The sequence below is a fragment of the Ambystoma mexicanum genome, chromosome 14 (assembly GCF_040938575.1).
Source record: "Ambystoma mexicanum isolate Mex_15411 chromosome 14, UKY_AmexF1_1, whole genome shotgun sequence".
Taxonomy (NCBI): Eukaryota; Metazoa; Chordata; class Amphibia; order Caudata; family Ambystomatidae; genus Ambystoma; species Ambystoma mexicanum.
This window is the reverse complement of record NC_090940.1, coordinates 421,937,492-421,963,725: the sequence shown is the minus strand read 5'-3', so window position 1 is coordinate 421,963,725 and position 26,234 is coordinate 421,937,492. Positions and strand designations below refer to the sequence as shown.

Sequence of the window (26,234 nt, the reverse complement as noted above, 5' to 3'; positions counted from 1 at the left end):
CATTTTAAATGATCAACACTAAATCAGTTAAGATTTAAACAATGAAGGAACGGTGTCCATTTAGTACAACAGCAAACTAAAGTGAAGAGCACTACAGAGGTGGTGCAGGACTGCAATAATGTGGGAGTGAGTGTGGGGCTGTGAAATCTACTATAAAAAATGTAAACCTTGCAGGATTCTATATTCCTCTTGCAGAAGGATTGTGTAAAATGCTGCAAGCAAATGAAAATTAGCGTTCAGTGATTTACGATTCCCGAAATTTCCATGAGAAAATAAACCTAGTAAAAGTACACACATATTTCTTACCTCAAACATTGAACGAGCAGAGCTCTGTAATCTGCAGTTTGACCCCAAAAGATGATAGATAATTACGAGCAGTGGATATAAGTGGAAGGCTACTTCATGACCTCTCCAAAATTTAATATTGCTGAAAAAAAGAAGTTTGAAAGTGTTAAAAAAAATGTATCGCCCGAGTACACACTTTCCCATGCAGTGAATTATACAATAAATGCATGTCCGAGAACTAGTGCCTTCTGCTAGACATTCTCATTCCAGCATGGACTTGTCCAGGCCCAACTTAGACATTGTAAATGATTTGTCGCCACATTTCCTTGAGTTTCCCCAAGGGAGATCAATAGGAGTATGTGCTAGTGTCTAATAGCATACAATGTGGCAAATGAGGTTCACATCACCTGGGTCCTGGAGCCCAGGTTTACGTTGTGAGAATGTGGATCCAAAATCAAAGCAGAATTGGAAGAACTACCCCTTTTGTTATAATCAACTAGCTCACCATCATATTTCCACTGAAAAACATCTACAGAAGAGAAGGTCAGTCACCACCTTAAAGATGGTGCACAATTACTGTGGAAAGAAGCTCTTTAACACTGCATCCCAGAACTAGGCATAAATATGGGTTATGTTATGCAGCAATATTTGCACAAAGTGCGGAATGGAGACAACAGGGTTATCGCTAAACTAAAAGACCCCTTTGCTGGGCTTACCCTTCATGCTACTCTTTTATGCTTGACACCGCGAAGCACGATAGATAGCATTATGAAAAGTAATAAAGTCAAACGCTCGCACGCTTGGAGTGTAAACACAGTTTGGGAGACCACGACGATTTAAATTGAAAACCTGGTCCCATGCTCTTATTTACCACTAATCATTAACGGATTAGCCAATTGTGACTTTCCACAACGCCAAATTTAAAGTCGCCCGAGAAATTATGTATTCTTTAAACAATCCACAGCTTTATTCACTCATGGTCTAAAGGTACTTTATTAATCGTAAGCAAGAGAGCTCACTAATAGGCCACATGATGTTTTTGTTTTAGGGATTTAACCCATGATTATACAATCTAAGCACTCAACTTATGAAACTTGGACCGAATTTACTAGGCAAGAAGAAACACACCCCCCCCCCACTTGTTTTTTTAAAAATTACATTTATACACTTTGTACAAAGTGGAACAGGACATCTATAACTAACCAATTTTTCATATATGTTTTTCTGTTTTCGTTTTCATTACCTGTTTCATTCTCTTTTGTCAACCATCCCTTAACAATCCCACCCCATCACCTCCCTCAATGGCCATCCAACAACATACATGCACTAAAATTGTCTGTGTTTGATTTGAAATTTGTATATAATGATTGTTCTTTACTTTTACAATGAATATGAAATTTCTGTTAATGGAATTTAATTAGCCCTACTTTAAAAATACTTTTCAGGATCAGCACAAGTTTGTGGATACTCTTTAGAGATGCTTCAGAACCAATTTCTACACCCAGAGGTGACTTCATTCACAAGGACAGTAATGGCATTTATATATCATAGTTATACTTTGAGGATTCTAAGGTTGCAGAAAGGAAAGGTTAAAGGAAGGAAAGGGGTTAAATAGGTTCTCGGGCATGCAAGTATACTTAAATCTTCCAATGAAGTCTAGACAAGCCTTTCCCAGCAATAACAGTCTAAAACAAGTTACCACCTATGAGGGACAGAAATATCAGTCAATGGACTACAAGAGTCTGCAGGGAGCTAGGACAGCCAAAGTCAATTGGAGCACAGCCTAGGGAGCTGAGGCACTTCTTAGATAATCGTTTTGCAAAGTTAGAGAGTTTTGTAGAAATCACTTGTAGAGTCACAAGCTGTAAAGCCTGTGGAAGGAGTGCTGGAATCAACTCTTAAAAGCAGCCAATGCAAATCTCAACTGAGAAGAGCACAGCCAAAAAGACAATGAGGTAAGTACCTAAAGTCAGAAGAGTACCTCTGGTTTGAAGAAGAGAGGTCCAGCTGGATTTGGTCCTGTTGCAGCGATGAAGACCCAGTGTTCCTGAGCCTCAGTGGTGGGTACAAGAGGGAGGACGTCTGGAGGGCTCCTGCGGCAGCAATTTGAAGGTCGTCTGCAGCTACGGGCTCTTCGGATCAGCAGCACTTTGCGGTTTAAGCACTCAGTAAACAGCACCACTGCATCTCTCGGATACTGGTTGGGCTTCCTTCACTCCTTGGGTCCTGCACTCTGGTGAGGGGACTCTAGCTATTGTTGTCCTGCTTGTACTTGGGAAACCCCTGGAGCTTCTGGCCGGATTTCAGACGTTGCACTAGACTACAGATTTCTCGACCCCTGTCACACGGTACCTACAGCAGCAAAGACATACAGCCAGTCGGGGAAGATGGTCCAGTGGAGTTAGTCTCTGGGTTAGTTGGTCCCACTAACCCAAGGGAAGAAGTCGTCCCTTCCGGAGCTTCTCTTGTCGATTATAAAAAAAGGAGTTCAGCACAGCAGCAGGGCTTCACCAGTCAATTCAAAGGTCTAGGAACAAGCAGCAAGCTTCGTTCACAGTTTTAGTCCAGTGTTTCTCCCAGTGGTCGACTCTGCCTATAGTCCCAAGGTTTCTCCCATTCATGCACAGCCTAGGCTGTCAACCAGGACTGGTTGCATTCAGGCATTCCTAGAGACAAATGACAGGGGAGTTTTGCAAACCTCCCTCACATCCTGCCTTTCCAGGAACACTGGAGCCAGAGGCAGGATTCAGGGCTGAAGCCCTGCAAAGGCAAAGCGAACAAAGGGCTCAAACCTGGCACAGAGTGCAGCATAAAACCCAAGACCGACCTCACAAACAGAAAATGTTGAAAAGACCGGGGCCATTTTGACACAATGGTCACCCATGGGTGCTATACTGCAGCAGAAGATTCAGCTTGCGGTAGAAAAGCACAATGGTAGGAAAATTAAACCACTGCCACCAGCCATTTAAAGTAGTGAGAGTAACAAAAATGTTACATGAGAATGTAGGATAAGGGGCTAATAAGTAACCCCCCGCCCCCAATCACTCCACATAAGATAGTGTGTGCTCGCCCTACTAAGACAAAAGTTAAGTAAAGTCAATTTCACTTTATTATTCTTGGTAACAGTGTTAGGGAGAATTCTCAGAAATTTGCCAATTCCCTTCTACCTTAGAGACCCCCAGCTCTTTTGCTGGACTTTAGAACTTTAACTTCTAACCTGGAGAGAGTGAGACCTTTTTCCCACTCTCTAACATTTTTCTGTGATTTGGACTCCGTTTCTTTTGACTTTGGAGTCTGACAAACTCCATAGGCATCATCTTTGCATTGTGACACACTGCACCTTCAGTGCAGTGGCACAGGGAAGTCTTAGATTTCCCAAAGGTTTAAATACCTTCTCTTGGTAAAACTACTGTTTCCAAGAGCAGTGAAGTGAAATTGACTTTACTTATATTTTGTAACTTTCTAGACCCAGCACACTATCTTACCATAGGGTGCTGGAGAGGTTACTTAGTATCCCCTTTGTCTAGTATCGCATGTAACATTTTTATGTTACACTTTCTCCAATTAATGGCTGGTGGCAGTGGTTGACTTTTTACTACCGTTGTGTGTTTTTACCGCGGGCTGCGTTCACAGCTGCAGTATTTTGTCAAAATGGCCCGGACTTCTTTTTTCACCATTTCTTGTCAGAAAGGTACTTCGAGATTTACTCTGCGCGCCAAACCAGGTTTGGTCCCTTTGTTTGCTTGGTCTTTGGTGGGAATCACGAGTGAAGCCTGCCTCTGGCTCCAGTATGTCTGGCAGGGGCAGGAAGGGAGGGAGGTGCCCGAAACTCCCTGGGATTAATCCCCTTGGTCATGAAACCAATAGGCTAAGGACCCTCTTTTTGGTTATGGGGGAGTGGGGGGGTTGACTCGTTTGGGTGTGACAAAGATATGGCGAACAGGGCGAGTCAAGGCTACCCCTCCCTAAAGCGCTAGGTAGACGTTGACCCACAGATGAAGACTAGTGTAGCAAAATTAGATTACACATGATTTAAAAAAAAAAATTCTAAAAAGGTGACAGTAGTGCATAACAACGAAAAACTGTATATGCATAAGGATTATCAAACTCAATTCACAATTTGTCACAGTATTTGTTACACAAAAGATTTTTTTTGGGCTTTGAATTAGGGCAAAGCCCATGTCCAAAGACTGTCGGTCTTTGGAGATGAGCTATGCACCAATTCAAAGCCCACAAAAATCTTCTGTGCATCAAATACTGTGACAAATTGGGAATCAAGTTTGATAATCCTTATGCATATAAAGTTGTTATGCTTTACTGTCACCATTGTCACCTTTTTAGAATACATTTTCTTTTTAATCATGTGTGCTATACTAGTGTAATCTAATTATGCTACACTAGTCTTCAATTGTGTGTTAACGTCTACCTAGCGCTTTAGGGAGGGTAGCCTTGACTCTCCCTGTTCGCCATATCTTAATCCCCTTTGTTAGAGGAATGCACCGAAAGGTGATTGGCCTGCTGGCTGTGCGGCAAGGACAGCCACCCTGCTGTGCTAGTCACAGCTAGGCTGGAACGAATAGGAGAAAACTGCATAAAAGACGAGGCTTTTTGGCTTGGAAGGCAGCGTCGACCACTGGACAAAGGAATCCGAAGAAGAACTTGAAGAGACGCCTGCTGCAACTTCTGGACCGTTGGTTTGCCCAGTGAAGCCCTGCTGCTGTGCTGAAGCTCCGAATTCGCCTTGACTAGAGAAGCCCTGCAAGGACGACTTCTCACCTTGAGTTGGTGGGACCAAATCAACTCCAAAGTAAACTGGTTTGGAAAACCTCTTAGAGCTGGCTGTACTTCCACTACTGCTGGAACCGAAGTGCCAGGGAGAGGAACACCAAATAGTGGATCGCTTTCGGACCCGAGCACCAGGAAGATCCTCTGGACTTCCCTGAAGCAGGACTGACCAAGCCTGAGCCACCTCAACAGAGTGCTGGAGGTATCCGAGAACCGCAGTGTTGCTATTTGCGGTCAGGCGCGAGGAGCTGAAACACAGAATTGCCACTGAATTGAAGTTTGCCCATTGCTACCGCTGACCTTCCCATTGTAGCGCAGGAGTCCCCAGACGTCCTGCCTCTTGTCCCCACGACCGAGGCCCAGGAACACCAGGATCTGCTAAGCTGTACAGGAACAGAAGCCAACTGGACCCATTTTGTCTAAACCAAAAGGTACTGAAGTTAAGAGAGAACTTACCTCTTGTTGTGTAGCCTTACTTGCTCTCAGCTGAGGCCCGTCTTGGTTGCCCTTGCAGAGCTGCTTCCAGCTTTGCCTCTCACAAGCCTCCAAGGTTGTGGCCCTTCAAGTTTTCTATAAGCTTTTCTAAAAACATTGTGCAAGACTTTTACTTATCTGAAAAGAAGAACTTCAGCTCCCTAGACTTTGCTCAACTAACATTGGCTGTCCTGGCTTGCTGAGAGACTTCTTACCTTTGACTCTGTACCCATAACTTTCGCCCAGGAAAGGGTTAATTTAATTGACAATGGAAGGTTCAAAAAGTACTTGCCCGTTTATGAATTATTTGTTTACCTTTGTTTTATTCCCATATCGAACTAGGGGTGTAACGGTATACCGTTATAGATACCGTGAACAACTTAATTGAACTATAATAACCGTCACGTTGTTTATACTGGTATACCGTTTTAGGGCCTGCAGCTATTAAGTGGTCTTTTTAATCCGATTTGGAAAGGCTGCAGTAAGCAAGTGTTGCAGTTTGGATCCTGCACTGTGGAATGTGGCGTCAGCCAAGGGGGGGCTTGTTTGACAGACAAGCATAGGGAAAGTGAGACCACATTAGTAAACGCAGATTTGATGCTGTGACCGCTCCTTTTCTGTGATCAGCAGAGTTGGGTTAAAGATCAGCCGATTTGTAGTTTTCCCACTAATTTGAAAGATGGGGAACTACACATCCCAGAATTCAAAGGGGGAATGAACTGGATGCCCTTCTGATGCATGTCAACAAAAACGTTAGCTCTGTAGACTGTATGAACACTGGGCCCATCAGTGTTTTGTGCTAGTATATAAGCTGTCCTCAGTGTAGATTTGCACATTGGCACTAGAGTTGTTGCTTCACTTGATCCTTCACCTGCCTTCTGCATATGGCACTGGACTCAAGCAGGCAGGACAAATTCTACATTCAATTTGAAGTATCCAGAGCAATGGGGGTGAGATATTTCTCAGGTCTATCCTCGATCTGTGACACCAGGGGCGTTGCTAGGGGGGGCTAAGGGGGCTATAGCCCCTGATCTTTTGGTTGTAGCCCCGGATAGAATCTCAGGAGCTACAGCCAAAAGACTAGCTAGCCCACAGTCCCAACAGTTCCAACATCAGTGTAGCCCCGGGTCTTTTCCAGACTTAGCAACTCCCCTGTGACACCACCCATGAAAGCATTCCTCTGTCTCAACTCCCATGACAAGGGTCCTAATGTACTCAGACCTGGGGGAAAGGATAATGATGGGGCTGTGGTGAGGTGGTGGACCAGGCCATATTTGTGCCGATATGTATTTTAACTTCGTCATTTTCAAAATGTTTTTGTGCCACTATCTTTAAGAAGGTAAATGAACATGTATTGCAAGAATCAAGAAAGAAATCGACAGCGCCCACTGAACGCTGTCCTGTTAGGATTACATGGTCAGTGGTGACTCCAACATCAGACCTTTATAATACACCAGGCAGATGGTAAACAAGCTAGTGATTCGATCAATATGCAACCTTTCGGCGAGTGTGTGTTGGCTATGACATTACGACAAATGATACACAATGACATGGGCTTTCAGACCTCATATGAGTGATTTTTCTCCCTTTAATGGGATAAAGCGTTATCAAAACAAGCTTTTATGACTGATCGCAGCAATGTGGTTCCAAAATAATGCAGGTCAAGGCCGATTTTCAAAGCTATGACCAGCAGGCTCATTGCTCAAAATATGCATTTTAACACTTCCACTAGTCACTCTTTCATTCAAGGCGATCAACGAGTGAGCGCCATGAAAGACCAAATCAGCAGCCGCCTTAGATTCCAGGAGGAAATTTGCAGAGACAAGTTTCAAAATGCTGACAATTTATGACCTTTAAGAAAATATTGGTTAAGATTAGTTAACTCCACCTGCTATACCACTATAACCATGATATACCGTCATTTGACAAGAAGGTTATCATACCGCCATAAAACCAATACCCTGACACCCCTATATCGTACCTTTGCACCAAACTCAGTATTGCTCTAAATGTACCAGTGATAAATCAGTGTCCTAGCTATTTAAGTCACCTGAGGGTGTAGAAAGTGTGTGCCATCCCCAAAGGGTATCATGTGATTTAGAGACACTAAAAGTGTGTTTTGAAGTGTATTATAATGAAGATTGCCAAAGCGCATAGCGCAGGAAGTCTTAGACACAGAGAGGCGAGCATTATGCTTATTACTGCTCAACACAGCACTTTAAAAAAAAAAATATGTAGTTTTGAACAGTTAAATACAAAACTAACAAATTTTGTATCCAACGTGGATCAATCAGTCCCAGGAGTGTGCCCACTACATTTCCCATGAGGCCTTTGGTGCCCTGTAGTCCTAGCCTCAGTCTCAACCACGAATAGGACTCCTTTCCCTAGTATAAATCCTCCCTTGACCGGGTGCTTTCCTCCTTGTTTAATGAAACTGGCTGCTCTCGCTTTACAAGTCTATTTCTTATCGACTGACATCTTCTCCTGTCTTTATAAGTAGTGAAGAATTCTGCACCCCCCTGGATGCAATATAGCGTCATTCTCTTGAATTTTTCTGCTCTTCCCCTTAATCAAAACAAAATTGATATGTTAGGGTGGGGAATTCGGTACCTATACTCCACAGTAAAAATTAACATTAACTTTACAAAGCAAAATGTTAAACACAGCGACATTCCCTCAGGGAGGGAAAATGCTCGCCTCCGTGTTTTTAACAGAATCAAGACTTCCTGCGCTATCCGCTTGGCAATCTTCATTCTATGACAAGACCGGAGGCGAGCATTATGCTTGTTCAAAGCTCTGAACTACTGCCGACGCAATATTTTCCACAGGCTTAAAATAGAAGGTTCTGAAAACTGAGTCACTAGACCAGTCTGCCGCCCTCAAGATCTCCTGCACCGGAACTCCGGCTGCAAAAGCCCCTGAAGCCATGGATCCTCTGGCCGAATGAGCTCCGAAAACAAAGGTCTGTGCCCGCTTGTTCCATAATTTCTTTCACCCATCTCGCAATAGTAGCTGGTGCCACCGCCCTGGAAGACTTTCATCGCGCAATAAGGAGCTGCGTGACATTCTGGGGTCTCACTGCTGAAGTCGCTGCTTCATAACATTTAATGCACTGGGCTACGCAGAGCTTGCTATTGTCTGGAAAATATGGATAATTAATAACTTTAGTCTTAGTGCGCTGCGCCAAGTTAAATGCTATGCCTTCTGGATAGAACATTTTCCTATCAATCTCCAATGCCTTCACGTCTGATACTCTGCTGAAGGAAACTAAAAGCAAAGTGGCTAACTTTCCTGACAGCTGTCTGTTCGATAAGAAGTCATTTCTTGGCCACTGTTCAAATAATTGTAAAACTCTATTGACGTCCCAAAGCGTTGAATACTTAGGCAATGGGGGTCTAGTAACCTTTACTCCCACTGCAGGATGTTCTCCCACTGGTGTCCTGTCTATCATCTCGTGCCCTGCTGAAATGGAAGTGGCTGACCTATAAACTCCTACTGTCCTGAAAGCCTTCCCACTAGCCGTGACTGATGCTAGGAAATTCAGAATATGTTCTATAGGTGCTGAAACTGGAGAAATACTCCTCCCCCTGCACCATCTGGACCAGGCCTGCCAAGCGGAATCATAGCTCCGAATTGTGGATAGAGCCCATGATACCTTGATAAGCTCTGTAGATTGCTCTGAAAGTCCCCAGCAAGCACCACATGCGCCTGAAATTCTGCACGCTATGAGGTTCAGTGTCCTGTTCTGAATCAGTGGATGTGGATTGCCTTTCGTATCGAGAAGGAGATCTGCTCTGTGGGCAATCCTCTGGAAAGTTCCATCAGAACTGGAAACCAAGCTTGCGACTTCCATTCTGGTGTCACTAGCACTAGCTCTGCTCCTTCCCTGCACGTCTTTGCTAGGGCCCTCGCCAGCATCATGTTAGGGAGAATTCTCGGTTAAGGCTGATTTCCCAAACCTAGTGAGTCCCCCAGCAGATTTTCTGGATTTTTGGGGTTTAATTTTTTTCTCCTGCTAAGAGTGAAACTCTCTTTCTCCCACTCTTAGGCATGATTTGAGAATGTCCTTTGACTTTGTATGTGTTTTATGGGCTATGGGGTCTTTTACTCCATAGGGCTTCATGTGTTTTTTGTATGTGTGTTACGTAACACAGGGGAGTCATAGTGACCCCCAAACAGACTCCATACCCTGGGACTGACTACTGTCTCCCAGGGCATGTAAAGTCACCATTGGCTTTACTAGTCTCAAATTGTGAACAGAACCAGTACAAACCATCATATTGTGTAAGTACTGGTGGTAGGGGTAATTAGATTGCCCCTGGGTCTGTTCTCCAAGGGGGTACTGTGTGCCCCCCCCCTGTTGAGTTTCTGGCTGGTGGCAGTGGATACCACGCGAAATATTCCACCGGAATATTTCTTATGGGATTTTCCCATTGATTTTAAACGCACCACTTTTTGGTGCAATGTTACAGATACCGCCACTTTATTAATTTAATATTAAATTCAAGGTTGGGTCTTTTTGCCAGGACTCGGTTTTAAAATGGCGTTTGTGTTCACCTCTGAAACTCTAACCCAAGTCGAGCCCTTTGTTTCACTTTTTGGCGGGCTTCTACACAGAAGCCCTCCAAATGGTGCCACTCTGTCTGGGGTCTACAGGATGTGTGGGAGGGGGGGAATAGGCACCCTGGACTGAGTTGCCTTGGCAACTCAAGTCGCACTCTTGTGTGATTGGCCCAGTGGTGAGCCACTCACCACTTAGCAGGTTTGAGTGACAGCTAGGCTGTTGAATGGGGGTTTTTCCTGCATAAAAGCAGGGCTTTGAGGACTGGAACTTCAGAAGTCGCCACAGGACCTAAAGCATCCGAAGAGGGGAGAAGCTGAGCCATCTACAACGACGACACCACTGGTGGAGCCCTGCTGTACGAACTCACCACTTCCCCCGACGACAGAGGAGATCAGGAGAGTCTTCTTCCCTTTGAGCTGGTAGGACCAACCAGTTCGCCTTTTTCGCCGTCCAGGACGTCTCGTGGTCGAATCGCCTGTGCCAAGCACCCCAGCGGACGGATTGCCACGCTTCACCACTGGCCGCGAATAAAAAGGTTTGTACCTTTTAATCGGGAACTCCGCGGCTGGTTTCTTCCCTGGCAGTGCAACGACTTCCAGCCTTCGTCCACGTCGAGGTCACCTCTTCCTCTGGTCGAAGCCACGACTTGCACCCGCTGCCGGGAACAACTGCCACCGCTGGAGCTTTCTCACCATTTCAGGTACTGTGTCCCGCCTGGCCTCCCTTTCAACGGTTAGCACAAGGTGTCCCGTAAATCCTTGCCTTTCCAACTGGGTTGGCGTGCAGACCTTCTAAGTTGCCTTTCTGAACTGATCCAACCTCTTTTGAACTAAAGACTTTTAAGTGCATTCCCACTGTGTGATCTTGGGCACATTCCGCCTTACTCTCTCCAAGAGTGGGCCTGGCCTATGAACTTTTGGCTCTACGGTAGACCCTGCCTTTTCTGACTTGTGGTTTCTTAAAAGTGTTGGTATTGTGATAGTTTCTTGTTCTGCCTTTTCTCTACATTTTTAATTATTGGAGTGCCATCTGCGGTTACGCGCTCACCTCTGGTTTTGCTAAATAAGTGGTGTTTTAACCTAGACTTGTCGAATAATTAACTAGGGAGGTTTATATACTTATAGTGACTGTGTTTGAACTTGCTTGATATATTAGTGCCAGTGTATTTCCACAAAGTGTGTTTTAAATAAATGACTATACTTTTAATACCAAAGCTCTGGTCAGTCTTTGCTTGTGCTACTGTATTTTTTGCCCTATTGTGTATACTCTATATACTACCCAACGCTTCTTGAGAGAAGTCTGACTGCTCAGCCACAGCTACCAGGTAAATGTGGGTGGTGCAGACTGCTACCAATTGGGTTTACTGCTAACTCCTGTAGTCTTAAGCTTTTTGCAGTGGTCCCTAAGGGAACTGCACAGGTTTCTGCCTAACACATCACGAAGGGGGGAAAAGGCATAGTGAATGGGGCCTTTCCAGTTGTGCACGAACGCATCTGTCCCTGCCGCGTCCAGTCTCCAGCTGAAATATCTTGGCACGGGCGTTCAGCCTCGAGGCCAACAGATCTGTAGCGAAAGGCCCCCCATTTCCATTGCAACTTCTCGAAGGCAGTCGTGTAGCCTCCAGTCGCTGGAGTCTGTTAGATACCGGGAGTTCCAGTCTGCCACTACGTTCTTCACTCCCGGCAGAAATTCTGATTTCACCGCTATCTCTCTCTCTCCAAACATGCGTGCCAGAAGTCCTTGGCTAACTTGGCTAACATTTTAGACTTCGTGCCCCCTAATTTGATATAGCTCACTGCTGAGATATTGTCCATACAAAGAGGGAACAAGTTACTTACCTGTAACTGTTGTTCTCCAGCATGGGTCTGGCATGGATTCACATGCTTATGAATATTCCCCGTCAGGCTGGGAATCCTCGGTAAAGAAAAAAAAATCAGTATCAGTTTCGTTTCTGATCTGTCTTTCTTCGTAGTAACCAATCACTGAACTCTGGGTCATACTGCCCCCAGCCAATGACTGCCCTCTCCCTAAGCCCCGCCTCTGGCAGCCATCCTCAGATTTGGTAGCACGCCAAGTGGCAGTATGACCAAGTGAAGAGCCGCAGAGGGGTAGGTGGGAGGGTTCGCATGTAAATCCATGCCAGACCCATGCTGGAGAACAACAGTTACAGGTAAGTAACTTGTTCCTTCTCCAGCATGGGGTCTGGCATGGATTCACATGCTCATGAATAAAAGAATACATAGCAGTATACACATGCACAACCACGGGAGGTGGCAACAGGCTCAACATTAAGCAACTCTTACCTCCTCACCAGGCTCACCTTAAGCGAACAGGTTGCGCAGCACTGCTTGGCCGACCCTGGAGTCCCGATCGACGCAGTAGAATCTTGTGAAGGTGTGCGTTGACCTCCACGTAGCAGCTCTGCAGATCTCCAGCAGGGGCACACCAGACAGGAACGCTGTGGTAGCAGCGATCGCTCTGGTCGAATGGGCTCGGACGGCCGGGCAGCGGTCGGTTTGCCAACCGGTGACAATGCATGATGCAGCCGGAGAGCCATCTGGAAATGGAAGTCTTCGAGAGAGGCTTCCCTTGATTCACAGACCCAAAGTTCACAAACGGGTATGACGTCTTCCGAAAACTCTTTGTGCGGTCCACGTAGAACTTCAGCACTCTAGCTACATCCAGCAAAGTCCTCTCAGCCGGCGTCAAAGGCGATGGGAAGAAAACTGGTAACACCAAGGGCTCGTTGAGGTGGAAGTACGACGGCACATTGGGCATGAAGGAGGGGTGCGTCCTCAGCACTACCCTTGTGTCATGAAAAGTCAAGTATGGAGGCTTGCAAGATAGGGCCTGAATCCCTCCCACTCGTCGTGCAGAGGTGATGGCCACGAGGAACGCTGTCATCCATGACAGGAACTTCAAAGGCGCCGAATGCATAGGCTCGAATGGGGCTCCCATGAGCCTGGTCAGCACCACATTAAGTTCCCACGCCGGGGCAGGGGCCTTCACCGGCGGGAATGATCGGAATAGTCCCTTCATGAATTCCGTAGTCCAGGTGTATCGGGAGATGGCAGCCAGATGTATTTTTATGGAGGCGTGGTTAATCTTCTGTGCACAGCACCAGACAGAGAACCTTTTCCACTTATGACCGTAACACTTGAGAGTCAAGGACGCCCTGGCCTTTGCAAGAACCTCTCTGCAATCAGCCGGGATATCGTACCCTCCAAACTCTAGTGCTGCAGGAGCCAGGCCTGCAAGTTCCGAGACACTGGGTCGTGATGAAGAATGGCGCCTCCTTCTCTGGAGAGAAGATCCGCGTCCGCCGGCAGCTTGACTGGTGGGGACGTTGACAAGTCCAGAAGGTCCAGGAACCAGATCTGCCTCGGCCATGCCGGTGCGACGAGGATCATCCTGCACCTGGACCTCTTGAGCTGGTTGAGGAGGCGGAGCAGCAACGGCAACGGAGGGAAGGCGTATAGAAACAGGCCATCCCAAGGGAACGAGAAAGCATTGCCCATGCTCCTCGGCTGAGGGAACCGGCTGGCGAATCTCTGGCACTTGGAGATCGTCGCTGTCGTGAACAGATCGATCTGGGGTTTGCCCCATCGTTGGAAGAGTCGATCCACTTGGTCCTGGCGCAGTTCCCACTCGTGGCACGAGCGCAGCTCCCTGCTGAGCGAGTCCACAATGGTGTTTTTTATTCCTGCCAGATGGAAGGGAACCAGAAACATCCCCTGGGCGACCGCCCAGTGCCACAGATCCTGGGCCTCCTTGGATAGGGCTGGGGATCTGGTGCCTCCTTGCTTCCGTATATAGAACATCATGGTGGTGTTGTCAGTGAAGATCCTCACCACTTTGCCCTTGAGGGACGGAAGGAACGACTTGAGAGCCCAGAACACTGCTCGGAGCTCCAGAATGTTGATGTGGCAAGACCTCGTCTCCGGGAGCCAAAGGCCTCTTGTGTGGAGGTCTCCGGTGTGACCCCCCCCAACCCACCAAAGAGGCATCCATTGTCACCGTCTCCTGAAACGCCTGGATTTGAAATTCTGCGCCTGTCGTGAGGTGAACACGGATGCCTCACCATAAGATCGCCTGACGGAAATCCTCATTGAGAGGGATCTTGTCCTCGAAACAGCCCCTCGCTTGGAGCCAGCAGGCGTCGAGAAACTCCTGTAGCGGACGCATCCGAAGTCTGCAAAGGGGTACAAGGTAGATGCATGAGGACATCATCCCAAGGAGGGACTTTATGGACCTCACCCTGGCCACGTCCGTTTCTAGCAGGCGCCGCACCTTGCCCAGGATGGTCTTGGTCCTCTCCTCTGAAGGGGAGGCCAATTTCCCCGCTGTATCGAGCTTCGCTCCCAGAAATAGTGCTATCTGCGATGGAACCAGGTGGGATTTGGGGTAGTTGATGGCGAACACCATCTCCATGAGCAACCGGACGGTCCTCGCCGTGTGTTTGACGGCGAGTTCCCTTGTCCTTGCCCGGATTAGCCAGTCATCCAGGTAGGGGTAAACGTGGATCCCCTGCAGACACAGAGGCGCCGCCACTGGTTCCAGGCACTTGGTGAAAACCCTGGGAGCCGACTAATCCAAACGGTAGGGCCCTGAATTGGTAGTGGCGTCCCTGAACCACGAACCTGAGGAACTTCCTGTGCCTTTTTAGAATAGGGATGTGGAAGTAAGCATCCTCCAGGTCCAAAGACGATAGGAAGTCGCCTTCCTTCAGCTGTCCCAGCACGTGCTGGAGGATGACCATCCTGAATTTCTGCGCCTTGATGTACTTGTTTAAGCGACGCAGGTCCAGGATGGGGCGCCAACCGCCTGTCTTCTTGACGAGGAAGTACCTTGAGTACACTCCGGAGCCCCGGAGCCCGCTGGGGATGAGCTCGATGGCACCTTTCTTGAGCATCGCCTTTACCTCCAACAGTAGTTGAGGGACGCGATTCTCCTTCCTGGCCACGGGAGGAATGCGAGGGCACTTCTTTTGGAATTCCAGCGAGTGCCCGTTGGCAACACCCAACGGTCGGTGGAGATGGACTCGCACGCACTGACAAACTTCGTCAGCCGGCCTCCCACCGGGGTGCTTCGGTGGGGCGCCCCCCCCCCCCCGACAACACGGCCGGGTCAGTCTTGCTTGGAGGCGGCCTTGCCGCTGACAGCGGGATCCCCTTGCTTGCCGCGACCTCTGTAGACCTCCTGGGAAGAGGAGCGGGCTGCCTGGCGGTAAGTGGAGGAGTCACCGCTGGATCCTTTGGAGGCACCCTGTCTGCCTCCGGAGCTCCAAAAGAGCCGCCGCTGTTGAAGCACCCCCAGGGCCCGGGCCGTCTCAGAGTCGGTCTTGATAGCCTGTAGGGACTCATCCACCGCCTTACCAAAAAGGTTGTTGCTGTCGAACTGCATGTCCAACACCCTGGTCTGGACGTCCTGGCGAAAGTCTGTCGCCTTGAACCATCCTCATAGTTGGAGGCAAACTCTGTTGCCCAGTTGGCGAAATCCGGTATCGGCAATGTCCGTTGCCACCGTTATGGCATGATCCGACACCACCTCGCCTTCCTGCAGAATTTCTAGGGCCTCCGCCCTTTTGTCATCAGGCAGGAAGTCTAGCAGGGGAGCTATCTTGAACCAGAGCTCCCTGTCGTAGCGGGCCACGATCGCCAAGGCATTGGCCACCTTAATCGTCGCCGACGACGAGATGACTCATCGTCCCATAGAGTCCAACTTCTTGCCCTCGCTGTCCGGCGGGGAGGTGGAAGTTGAAGCCGCCGTACCCGCCACCTTCTTCTTAGCTGCTGCCGAGACGACAGAGTCAGGCGTGGGCTGGGCCCTGAGGCACAAGGGGGCTGCATCGGGGACTCAGTACTTCTTCTCGTACCAATCCCTCTTGGCTGGTGTCGTGGAAGGGTTCTTGAGGACAGTAAGCCCCTCCTCCCAGATGTCGTCGAGTAAAGGCACTGCGAGGACTGTCTTCCTCTTGGTCGTTGGTACAGAAACCCCTCCTTTTTCTGTTCTTCAGGGCAGAGCTGGAAGAGCTCGGATGCCCTGGTTATCATGGCGTGGAAAGAGCCAATTTCGTCGGTTGGAGACGCCCGCGGGGAGGGGGTGACGACGGGATGTCTGCTGTGTCATCGCCGCCGTCATCGTCCGTCCCCCTCACTGTATCCGTCGCAGTATCCTCTCTAGGGTCCGGCGAGGGGGATGAGGGGTCCACCGGTCTCGCAGGCACGAAGGGCGGAGCGGGGTGGACTCTCCTCTGCTTGTTCGGAGGGCTTCCCGACGGGCCTGGTTCTGGATCTTCCCGTGGTAATCTCGTCCTTATCTCAGTGCATAAGGATTGGATTGCCAACAAAATGGCCGCCGAGCTATCCTGGGGCTCGGGCAATGGCTGCGACGGACGGGATGGCCGTTCTACTGGGCCCTGTTCGTTGTTGCCATCGCTATCTTCGATCACGTCAGCAGGGACCGCCCCCTGGGATCGAACCTTCTCGAACCTCTCGTTGAGGACAAAGGACCTCTCGTTGAGGCCCAAGGACCTCTCGTTGAGGCCTAAGGACCTCTCGTTGAGGCCTAAGGACCTCTCGTTGAGGCCCTTCTCGGTTTCCACCAGTTGCTCCTCATAGGCTGATTCAGAGTCTGTAATGTCCACCGGCCCCCCCCCCCCTCTTTTTCAGCCGGGGGCTTCACAGGGGTCTTTGCGATGGGCTGGAAAGAGGAATCCCTCTGCGGTGCTCCCAGTGCCCGCGGACTCGCAGTGCTTGGTCTTCTGTTGGGCCCCCGTCACCGGGGTGCCCTCACAGGACTTAGAAGCCCGCTCAGACTTCTTCTTCGCCTTCTCACCTGCTGTGCCCTTCTCCAGCCAGGCGGCGAGGAGGGAACGACGATCTTGTTTGGTCTGTTCCGAAAGGTTCTTTCAGAACGCAGTCTTTCTCCACGTGCGTCTTGTCCTCATGGAGGCAGTAGAGACATCGCAAATGCTCATCCTCCTTGAAAACATTCTGTAATCCGCATCCAGGGCAGCACCTGAACAGCTTGGATCCGGGCATCGAGCTTCCCTTGTCATGGGCCATGTCCGTTGAGGTAGGCTGCAGATCTTCCGGAATCCTCCAATAAGTATAAACTCGACGAAAACTTCACCCTTGAGGGGCGTAGAGAAATCCGAAACGGGTCCCCGTTATCGGAAGTAGAAACGGTGGAGCTTGAGGCTCGATGAAACTGAAAACATGAGAAAATCTCCCGAAAAAGCGTGAAAACGCAGTTGTTAAAAAAAAAAAAAAAAAAAAAATTTTAGAGCTAAACACGAGGACTCCCAACACTTGAGCGTGCAGTAAAAATCTGAGGATGGCTGCCAGAGGCGGGGCTTAGGGAGAGGGCAGTCATTGGCTGGGGGCAGTATGACCCAGAGTTCAGTGATTGGTTACTACTAAGAAAGACTGATTTTTTCTTTACCGAGGATTCCCAGCCGGACGACAGGGAAGATTCATGAGCATGTGAATCCATGCCAGACCCCATGCTGGAGAAGGATGCTGCATCTCGCTTGCTCCTTGGTAAAAGCATTGCCTGCAAATGATCCTGCCAGTAGTTCCAGGCAGTTTATGTGCAGCTCTAGCTCTTCTGCTGACCATTTCCCTACCTGTCTCCATGAGCCCGCACCTTGCTCCCCAGCCTGACCTGCTTGCGTCTGACTCTACGACTATCTCTGGTATGTGCCAAATATGGCTCTTCCGTTCCATGCTTCCATGTTGCTGAGCCACCAGTGAATTTCTGTCTTGCTGTCCTCGTCTAGTGGAACTAGGTGATACCTCCATCCCTTCTGTAGGAATCTTATTTTGAGTCTCTGAAGAGCTTGATAATGTAAGGGTCCTGGGAATATCGCATGGATCGAGGCTGCTAGGAGGCCTACTATCCTGGCTAGATTCCGAAGTGATATAACCGGCCTCTTCAGAGCTGTCCTCAGATCTTTATCGCTCTGATCTTGGAACTGGAAAGTTCCAGGGTGGCTTTCCTCGTGTCTATAACGAAATCCAGGAACTCTATTCTCTTGCTTGGCTCCAAGTCTGACTTCTCTGTATTGATCAGGAAACCCAGCTCTGCAATGAGTGCTCGCCCATTGAACTTGTGTTACTAGCCCTTCCTTGTCCTCGGACATAAAAAGAATGTCGTCTAAATAGATTATCATTCTGATGCCTTTGTCTCAGAGAGGCCACGAGGGGCCTCAGTTTCGTGAACGCCCATGGGGCTGAAGCTAGCCCAAAACGCAGGGTCTTGAATTGCCACCTTTGCTCCCTCCAGACAAACTGGAGAAATTGGCGGTCTTGTTGGGCTACGGGAACTATCAGGTAGGCGTCTTTCAGATCTAACCGTGCCAACCAGTCCCCTTTCCTGAGAAGATCCGCTAGTAGATGGACACCTTCCATTTTGAAATGCCTGTACACTAGCCAGCTGTTCAGTTCTTTTAGGTTTATGACCGGTCGAACTTTGCCTTTCCTGTGCACTAAAAACATGTTGCTCAAGAAACCCGTTGAATGAGAATGCGCTCCCTCTATGGCTTGCTTCTGCGCTAGCGCTTCTAACTCCTTGTCTAGTAAGACTGCATCCGCTTGTGGGGAATGCACGTGCGGTGGGAGATTACTCTGTATGGGGAAACTTATAAAATCTAGTCGTAGCCTTGCGCTGCTGGCAGTACCCACACGTCTGCTGAAAGCTTTCGCCAATTGTGCATAAAAAACGCGGTTCTGCCCCCTACTGCCCGGTAAACTGCTTTGCGTTCTCTCACCCGAGTTGTTATTCTGGTGCTTGAAGAAGCCTCTTCCTCTTTTCCCTCTGAAGCTTCTGCCTCTATTCGGAAAGAAGGCGTCTTGCTGACGCGACTCCCAGTACTGGGCTCTCGGCCCCTGTGGCCTTCGGTTAGAGTTAAAGCGGCTGGTCGATCGGCCTCTATCGACCGGCCCCGGTGAAAATCCGTCCAGCGAAAACTTTCCTGATTGAAGCTTGCGCTTTTTCGAGGGCTGTAGGTTCCCACGAACCTGCTCATCTTTTTCACGAACGTGTCTCTGAAGAGCAATACTTGAGCCCCTTCACCTGATTCATATGATGCTAAATCACTCCGCTTGTTATCTATTTTTTAGCAACATAGAACACCTCCTCTCTGCTGTTATCGCCGAGTTCGCGTTACCTAAAAGACATACGGCTCGCTGAGCCCATCCTGCAAGAATGAAAGGGTCTACTGGCTCTCCAGTAGACTTGGCTCTTTCAGTAATTCTAATAACAGTAAAAACGCATGACAACAATGGCATTTATTGATAAGGTCTACTTAGCTGGGTATGCAGCAAAAAAGAAGAGGAAAGCACCTGGTCAAGGGAGGACTTCTACTAGGGAAAGGAGTCCTATTGGTGGTTGAGACTGAGGCTAGGACTACAGGGCACCAGAGGCCTCATGGGAAATGTAGTGGAGACACTCCTGGGACTGATTTAAGTGATCCACGTTGGATAAAAAATGTGTTAGTGTTATATTTTATTTAACTGTTTAAAAAATATATATATAGTTTTGAAGTGCTGTGTTGAGCAGTAATAAAGAAGAAAAGCATAATGCTCGCCTCCGGTCTTGTCATAGAATTGTTACATGTTTTGCTCCCTTCTGAAGAATGCTTATACAACGACTGTTTAATAATTGTTTAATCAAGAAACCTTGAATGCAAGTGTTTATTTGAATAACTGTCACTGTGAAACTGTTACAACTCTACTGCCCACATTGACCCCTCCTGAGATAAGCCTGGCTGCTCAGCCACACTACCAACCTGTGTAATAATAATTATAATCTATATAGCGCTACAAACCCTCTGGTGTCTGAGCGCTGCTTATTACCCACAGTGTGTGTCGCTCATTTATCGACCGGAAGGATGAAAGGCTGAGATTGGCCCTGCCGGGATTCAAACCTGTGTTAGCAGGCTCAGCACAGATGTCAAAGCGAGCGCTCTACTCGCTGTGCTATGGGACCAGTGTAGTACAGACCTATACCAACGGTTGGGTTCCTATTGCCAGGAGGTCAAGGTTGCTGTAGTGCACCCAAAGGGGACTGAACCCAGTCTTGCCTAACAAACAGTAGTTCACACAAGAAAAAAGGTATTTAAACTTTAGGAGACATCTAAAGGATTTTCCTGTGACACTGCACTAAAGGTGCTGTGTGTCACCATTCAAAATGTAGATGCCTATGGAGATTGCCAGACTCCAAAAACAGAGGAAACGCATCAGGTCAAAGCACCTGAGAGAGTGAAAAAAAAAAAAAGTCTCACTCCATGGTTCAAATTAAAAAGTCCTGAAGTCCAGCAAAAGAGATGGGGGTCTCCAAGGTTGTAGGGAATTAGCACAGAAAAGAGAATTGTCCCTTAAACTCCCCTCCTACCCCAGACTAATAGACAGGAGGATTTAATCCACTCCTGGATGAATCTCTTCTTCCAGTCCGTCATACTTTCTGGAGCGACCATCAGCATTTTGGGGATTACACCCCGACCTGTGTTCTATGGTAAAATCAAACCCTTGGAGGCCGATTGACCGCCTTAACAATTTGGATTCTCCCTTCATCTGCAATAACCATCTCAAGGGTTGGTGGTCTGTCTGAATGATGAAAGTAGAACCATACAAGTATGGCCTAAACTTCTTCAGAGACCACACAATGGCAAAACATTCACGTTCTATAGTTGCCCACCTTGTCTCACAGGCTTTCAGTTTCCTACTGATGAAGCAGATAGGGTATGCCCTGCCTTTCTCATCCAGTTAGCTAAATACTGCACCTATCCCTGTGTTAAAAGCATCTGCTTGGAGACTGCTAGGGGGCGTGTACCTGCATGGAGGCGTGAAGACATCGCTCCATTCCTAGCCGCTGGGCCCAATTAGGTTTCTGCTCCCCCCCCCAGTGGAGAACAAGCTTTCAGGTGCCCCTCAGGGCTCCCGTGGCCCTGATGACGTGGTGAACAGCGATTGCCCCCAAGTCTGAGTGAAGACTGGGTCTGGAGGGTTTTGCCGAGTCGTTAACCCTGAGCGACGAGAATATCTCTGCCCCGCGTGCCGGCGGCAGAGAGGATCCATACGTCCCGCTCCGGGGACTGAAGCTCTGGCAGCAAAGTGACTTTGTGGAGGTCTGGAACAGCAGCCAGAGTACACCCGGGTCCCCCGACCACCTGCAAGGGGACTGGGTTTGGAGCCTGGGCACCAGGACTCAAGAGCGCTACGGAACACTCTGAAGAGGCCGGGCTGAGCAGCGCACCGGCAGACGTGGATAGATGAGCCTGCGGTTGAAAGTCCACGGTGAGAGCAGGAATCCAGAGCAGATTCAGCCCGCAGCGAAGGAGTGGCTGATGACACCATTCCAACACCTGCAGCAGGACAGCCACCTTCCCGCTCTGATAAGCACAAAAATAAAGTGGAGACAAAAGATAAGTGGATAGAGAAATCTCAGAGCAACAAGGGCATATACTCCACACTGTACTGGGGTGAAGAACTGCGAGGCCAAGCCAGACCAGGGGAAATCCCTGTGGACCCAGTGCGGTCCCCTAGGAGCCTGCTGGGGACACAGAGCAGCAAAGGGAGGGCAGTCTGACTAGAAACAGGGGCCCAGTGCTCCGATAAGGAGACCCGAGGCATCACCCGGGGACCATCTGAGGTTGAAGCCACACCACCAGCTTACCCCACAAGAACAAGGTTAGCGGTCTCAGTAGGCGAGACACGACACTGAGGTGCACAGTGGGTAGGCGATAAACGCCTACTCTAGAGACACCCTCCAACACCGAACTGGAGAGCAGCCCCCAGACTTGGGAATGTCCCAGGAGCTGCAAGGGACTTGCAGCAACACCGGATGGATAACGGGACATCATCAAGTGGAAGTAAAGGAGCATAAACTCACACTTGCCACAGATGGCAGTGGGGGGAGAACCACCACCCTAGAAAGTTAATCTGCAGCGTTGAACGAGTCCAGTTAGGGAAAGGTTCCACTCCGAACATGCAACCCAAGTATCCCCCATGCAGTTGAGGTGCCATGGGTAGTGGTGCCCCAAGCATCAGAGCACGGCCTGACAGGGGCCCCCACATTAGTTTTGGACCCCGGAACAACTGGGAGACAGACACTAAAGATCAGGTCAGGACACCTCGCCCTCGCAAAGACACAGAACGAAGAGCTGTGCCCTCCACACTCGGTAGCACTTTACCTCTAAAGACAGGGAACACCACCCTGACAGAGCACCAGTGAGCGGCCCTGGAGGACCCATGAGGACAGGTCACCACCAAGAGAAAGGCCTCCACGGGTATTCGATCCTTACAATGCTTCCGAAGAGTCTCAGGATCTACCCGGGGGTGACCCCCTCCACTTCCCACGAGATGGAGACAGGGGAAGGCACTTTGCCCCTGCCTTGACCAGGGACGACCTGAAGGGTATATTTCAAGAGATCAAAGCAATAAGAACAGACATTCAAGATTCACTCTGTGACCTCAAGGGCAAAAATGGAGGGGCTGTAGAACAACCACCTGCATATGGACATATTCGACACGAAATATGAAGCGTGTCTAGCTTACCTAGAAATGAGAGAAGAAACTCTGTTGAAGCTTGACGACTTAGAAAACAGAGAGACGCAATAATCTACGAATCCACAGAGTGACAGAAAGGGGAATCGGCTATAAGTTGGACGGAAGGTACCGGGCCTGATAAAGCAACTGTTCTCTCTTGAAGGGGGCAAAGAGGTGCGGCTGGAAAGGGCCAACAGAGGTGGAGGTCCATAGTAGTTCGCTTCCTCAGGTACAGAGAGAATATGGAAGTTCTCGAAAAAGCGAAACATCTGGGCAGCTTCCTTTACGGAGACACGATCAAGGTGTTTAAAGATCTCTAAGCCCGGACATTGGCCTGTCAAGAGACTGCCGTCCACTCATGCAATGGCTCTCCGACAAGGATAATGATGTGTTATTTATATAGCGCCTTAATCCTCGGAAGGATGAAAGGCTGAGTTGGCCTTGCCGGGATACAAACCTGTGACCTGCAAATCACAGCAGCGAGCGCTCAACCAGCTGAACTACTTTAACAGATATCAGATTCTAATGGTCCTTCCCCTTCACACTAAACTTCGAACGCAGAGAATGTACTACCGAGTGACCAGTGGACAAGAAGCCCTCCAGGTAACTAAAGGTGAAGAGGGGACAGGGGATTTGGAGGGGGCAGTGGCGTGACACCTCTGGAACAACGGTGGGGATCCAGAGGCCCACAGGCTATAAAGAAAAAGGTGCAAGGTTGCAGAAAATTTAAGAAGTTGAATGCCCTCTTCCCCCTCCCCGCAAGGAGAGGGGGGGGAATGAGAAATGACAAACAGAAAGCCCTTAACTAACAGACACGGTACGTCCAAAAGTGCACAATTCTCACTGGGGAAGAGGTGTGGGGATACTGGAATAAACTGTGGATTAGTGTTTTCTTCCTTACTGGCACACCTTAGGATGGGCGTCTCAGAAAACAAAATGTTCAGAGGGGCGGGGCGGGGGGGGGGGGGGGTGGGGAGGGTCTTGGGTGGACCTAGGGATTTACACACGGAAAGGCAGTTCAAAAAGGTACAAATGGGAGGCACCGTACTTCTTAGCACCGAGTGGCTGGGGGGGGGGGGGTTGGAGGAGGAGAACCATGGCTCTGGATGGCGCTCCCTGATACTGAAGGCCGGGTGGAGGTCCTCAACATAGGCTCCCTTAATGTGAAGGGTCTCAATTCCCCAAGAAACTCTTTACATGTACTTTTGTTACAAGATTTCCAGACAATACTCGGGGAAGAGGGGCGTATCCCGGGGCTCACATTGGACAAGTCTTCTGGGCCTCTGGACCTGTTAAGGGTGGAGCGTGAATAGTATTGAACCAGAGTCTTAGGCTCACAGAACCGGTGCTCTGAGGGGAGGGGGGGGATCAAACAGACAGGGGGGGTACTGGCGGTCTCAAGGTCCATAGATAACACTAGAGTAACCATAGTGTCCACTTACTGCCCTAATGTTGATCAAATGCAGTTCTTGGAGGGAAGCCCTGGATAGAACAGAGGGCCTCCTCATCATTAACTTGTGGCAGACAGAAAAATGGAACATGGATCACAGTGGTGGATCATCCCCTCAGAGCAGAGGGAATCCGCAAATCGGGGGTTCACAGACTACATGTGGGACCAGGGGCTAGTAGGTGTCTGGAGGGACACCAACCCAACAGCGAGAGGCTACACTTTCTACTCTCAGGTCCACAGCTCCAGAACAAGAATGGACTACCTCTTCATAGAACAACAGTATATTAATAGGGTGGGTACCTGTGAACACATCCCGATCAGTTGGTCAGACCACGACTTGGTAGAGATGAATTAGTCCCGTCAGGCTTGAAACCCAGAGAATCCCTCTGGCGATATAACAACCTCCTCCTCAGAGACACTGTCTTTGTGGAAGAAATTAGGGCGGCGTATCGAAGAATTTTTTCTACACAATGACAGGATGTTGATAGGGGCATGGTATGGAAAGCCGCGAAAGCAACATGGAGGGGCCTCCTCAAAAGGGAAAGGGCCTTCAAGAAAAGGATTAGGACCCTGTTGTCCAGAAATCGCAGTGGAGAGATTCGCCTTTTAGAGAGGGTAGAGGGCAAGGATGTTGGCAAGAGAGAGAAGGACCTCAAGGTGGCGAGAGATAAGTGCCAGGAGCTGAAGAACAGAGATGGGAAGAGTACTTGCCAGCCTGCAATATTTGAAACAAAAATACTATGAGAAGAGGGATAAGGCAGATGCGCGATTGGTGGCGAAACTCAGGCCAGAGAGCGGAGAGGTGGGTATCGGGATATCTGAGGAGATGGGTGGGGGGGTGGTGGGAGGGGGGGGTCTGAGGTTCGCAGAAGCAGGGGAATTGACTGCTTTCTACAAAAGCCTATATGGAAAAGGGGTCTTTGACAAAGACATGCTGGGGGAATACCTTGCAGGAGTGCCACTCCAAAAACTCTGGTCTAGGGAGAGCCTTGAACTAGATAAGCCTCACACACAGGAGGAGGTGCTGAGCGCAATGTCAGGACTAAAGCTGGGGAAGGCTCCGGGGGAGGATGGCTACACGGCAGGGTTCTAGAAGACCTTTGCAAGACCTCTGGCAGGACACTGGGCTCTTCTATTCACCCACATAATTGCCACTGGGAGGGCCCCACCAGTCCTTTGGGAAGGCACTAATTACAGTCCTTCCAAAGACAGACAAAGACCCAGAGTACTGTAAATCTTAGACCCATCTCCTTACTCAATGTGGACGCAAACATTTTCACGAGAATATTGGCTACCAGAATGGAGGGCCTTATGCCGAGACTTGTCCCCTCGGACCAAGTGGGTTTCATCCAAGGCAGACAAGGAGCGGACACCCTTTGTAAGACACTCATCTCATGAGAACTGCCGTGGGGGAGGAGGGGAACTCGGTGCTGGTGGCCATAGACGCAGAAAAGGCCTTTGACCGGGTGGGCTGGGGTTTCCTAGGTGGGGTACTCAAGAAATTTGGCATTGGCAGGAGGATTCAATTGGGTATCCGGGCTTTATACGAAGGCCCGTCAGCCAGGGTCACGGTCAACGGGCGATTATACTGGACAATTGCTACAAACGGGGACGAGGCGGGGGTGTCCATTATTGCCCCTGCTCTTTGGCCAGACAATGGAAATATTGGCTGAAGATCTCCGCAGGTAGAGGGCATCAAAGTGGGTGGCAGAGAGTTCAAACTTGTACTGTACTGTCAACCTGGGTATCACTGATCAGGCTTTGGCCTGGCTGACCTCTTTGCTCTCCGATCGACCCTCCCAGGTATAACTTGGATCCTTCCTATCCTCTATCTCCCTCTCTACCTGAGGTGTTATCAATATCCGGCAACTCTCGCTTACTGCATTTCCATTTTCTGCTCAAATTTCCAGTGCTATGCTGACGACACCAAACTCATTTTCAGGCTTCCCTCGGCCACCTCCTCCCCTTCCCTCATCTCTGACTGCCTAATCGCAATTCAAAATTGGTGTGCCACAAATGATCTTTGATTAAACACCAACAAGACAGATCCTCCTCATTGGTACACCCCCTCCATCCTTTCCCCTCACTCTCTGGCCGGCCTCCCTTGGCCCTCCTCCTGCCCCTA

At 49.2% G+C, this 26,234-nt stretch overlaps 1 protein-coding gene across 1 annotated transcript in view; it reads right to left on the bottom strand.

The window, feature by feature from the left end:
- LOC138526850 (uncharacterized) overlaps nucleotides 1-26,234 on the bottom strand; it is a 210,510-nt gene that overhangs the window by 89,982 nt on the left and 94,294 nt on the right. Inside the window, exon 4 of the mRNA XM_069637594.1 lies at nucleotides 307-427. Coding sequence (XP_069493695.1) covers nucleotides 307-427 — 121 coding nt within the window. The remainder of the gene's footprint in view (nucleotides 1-306; nucleotides 428-26,234) is intronic.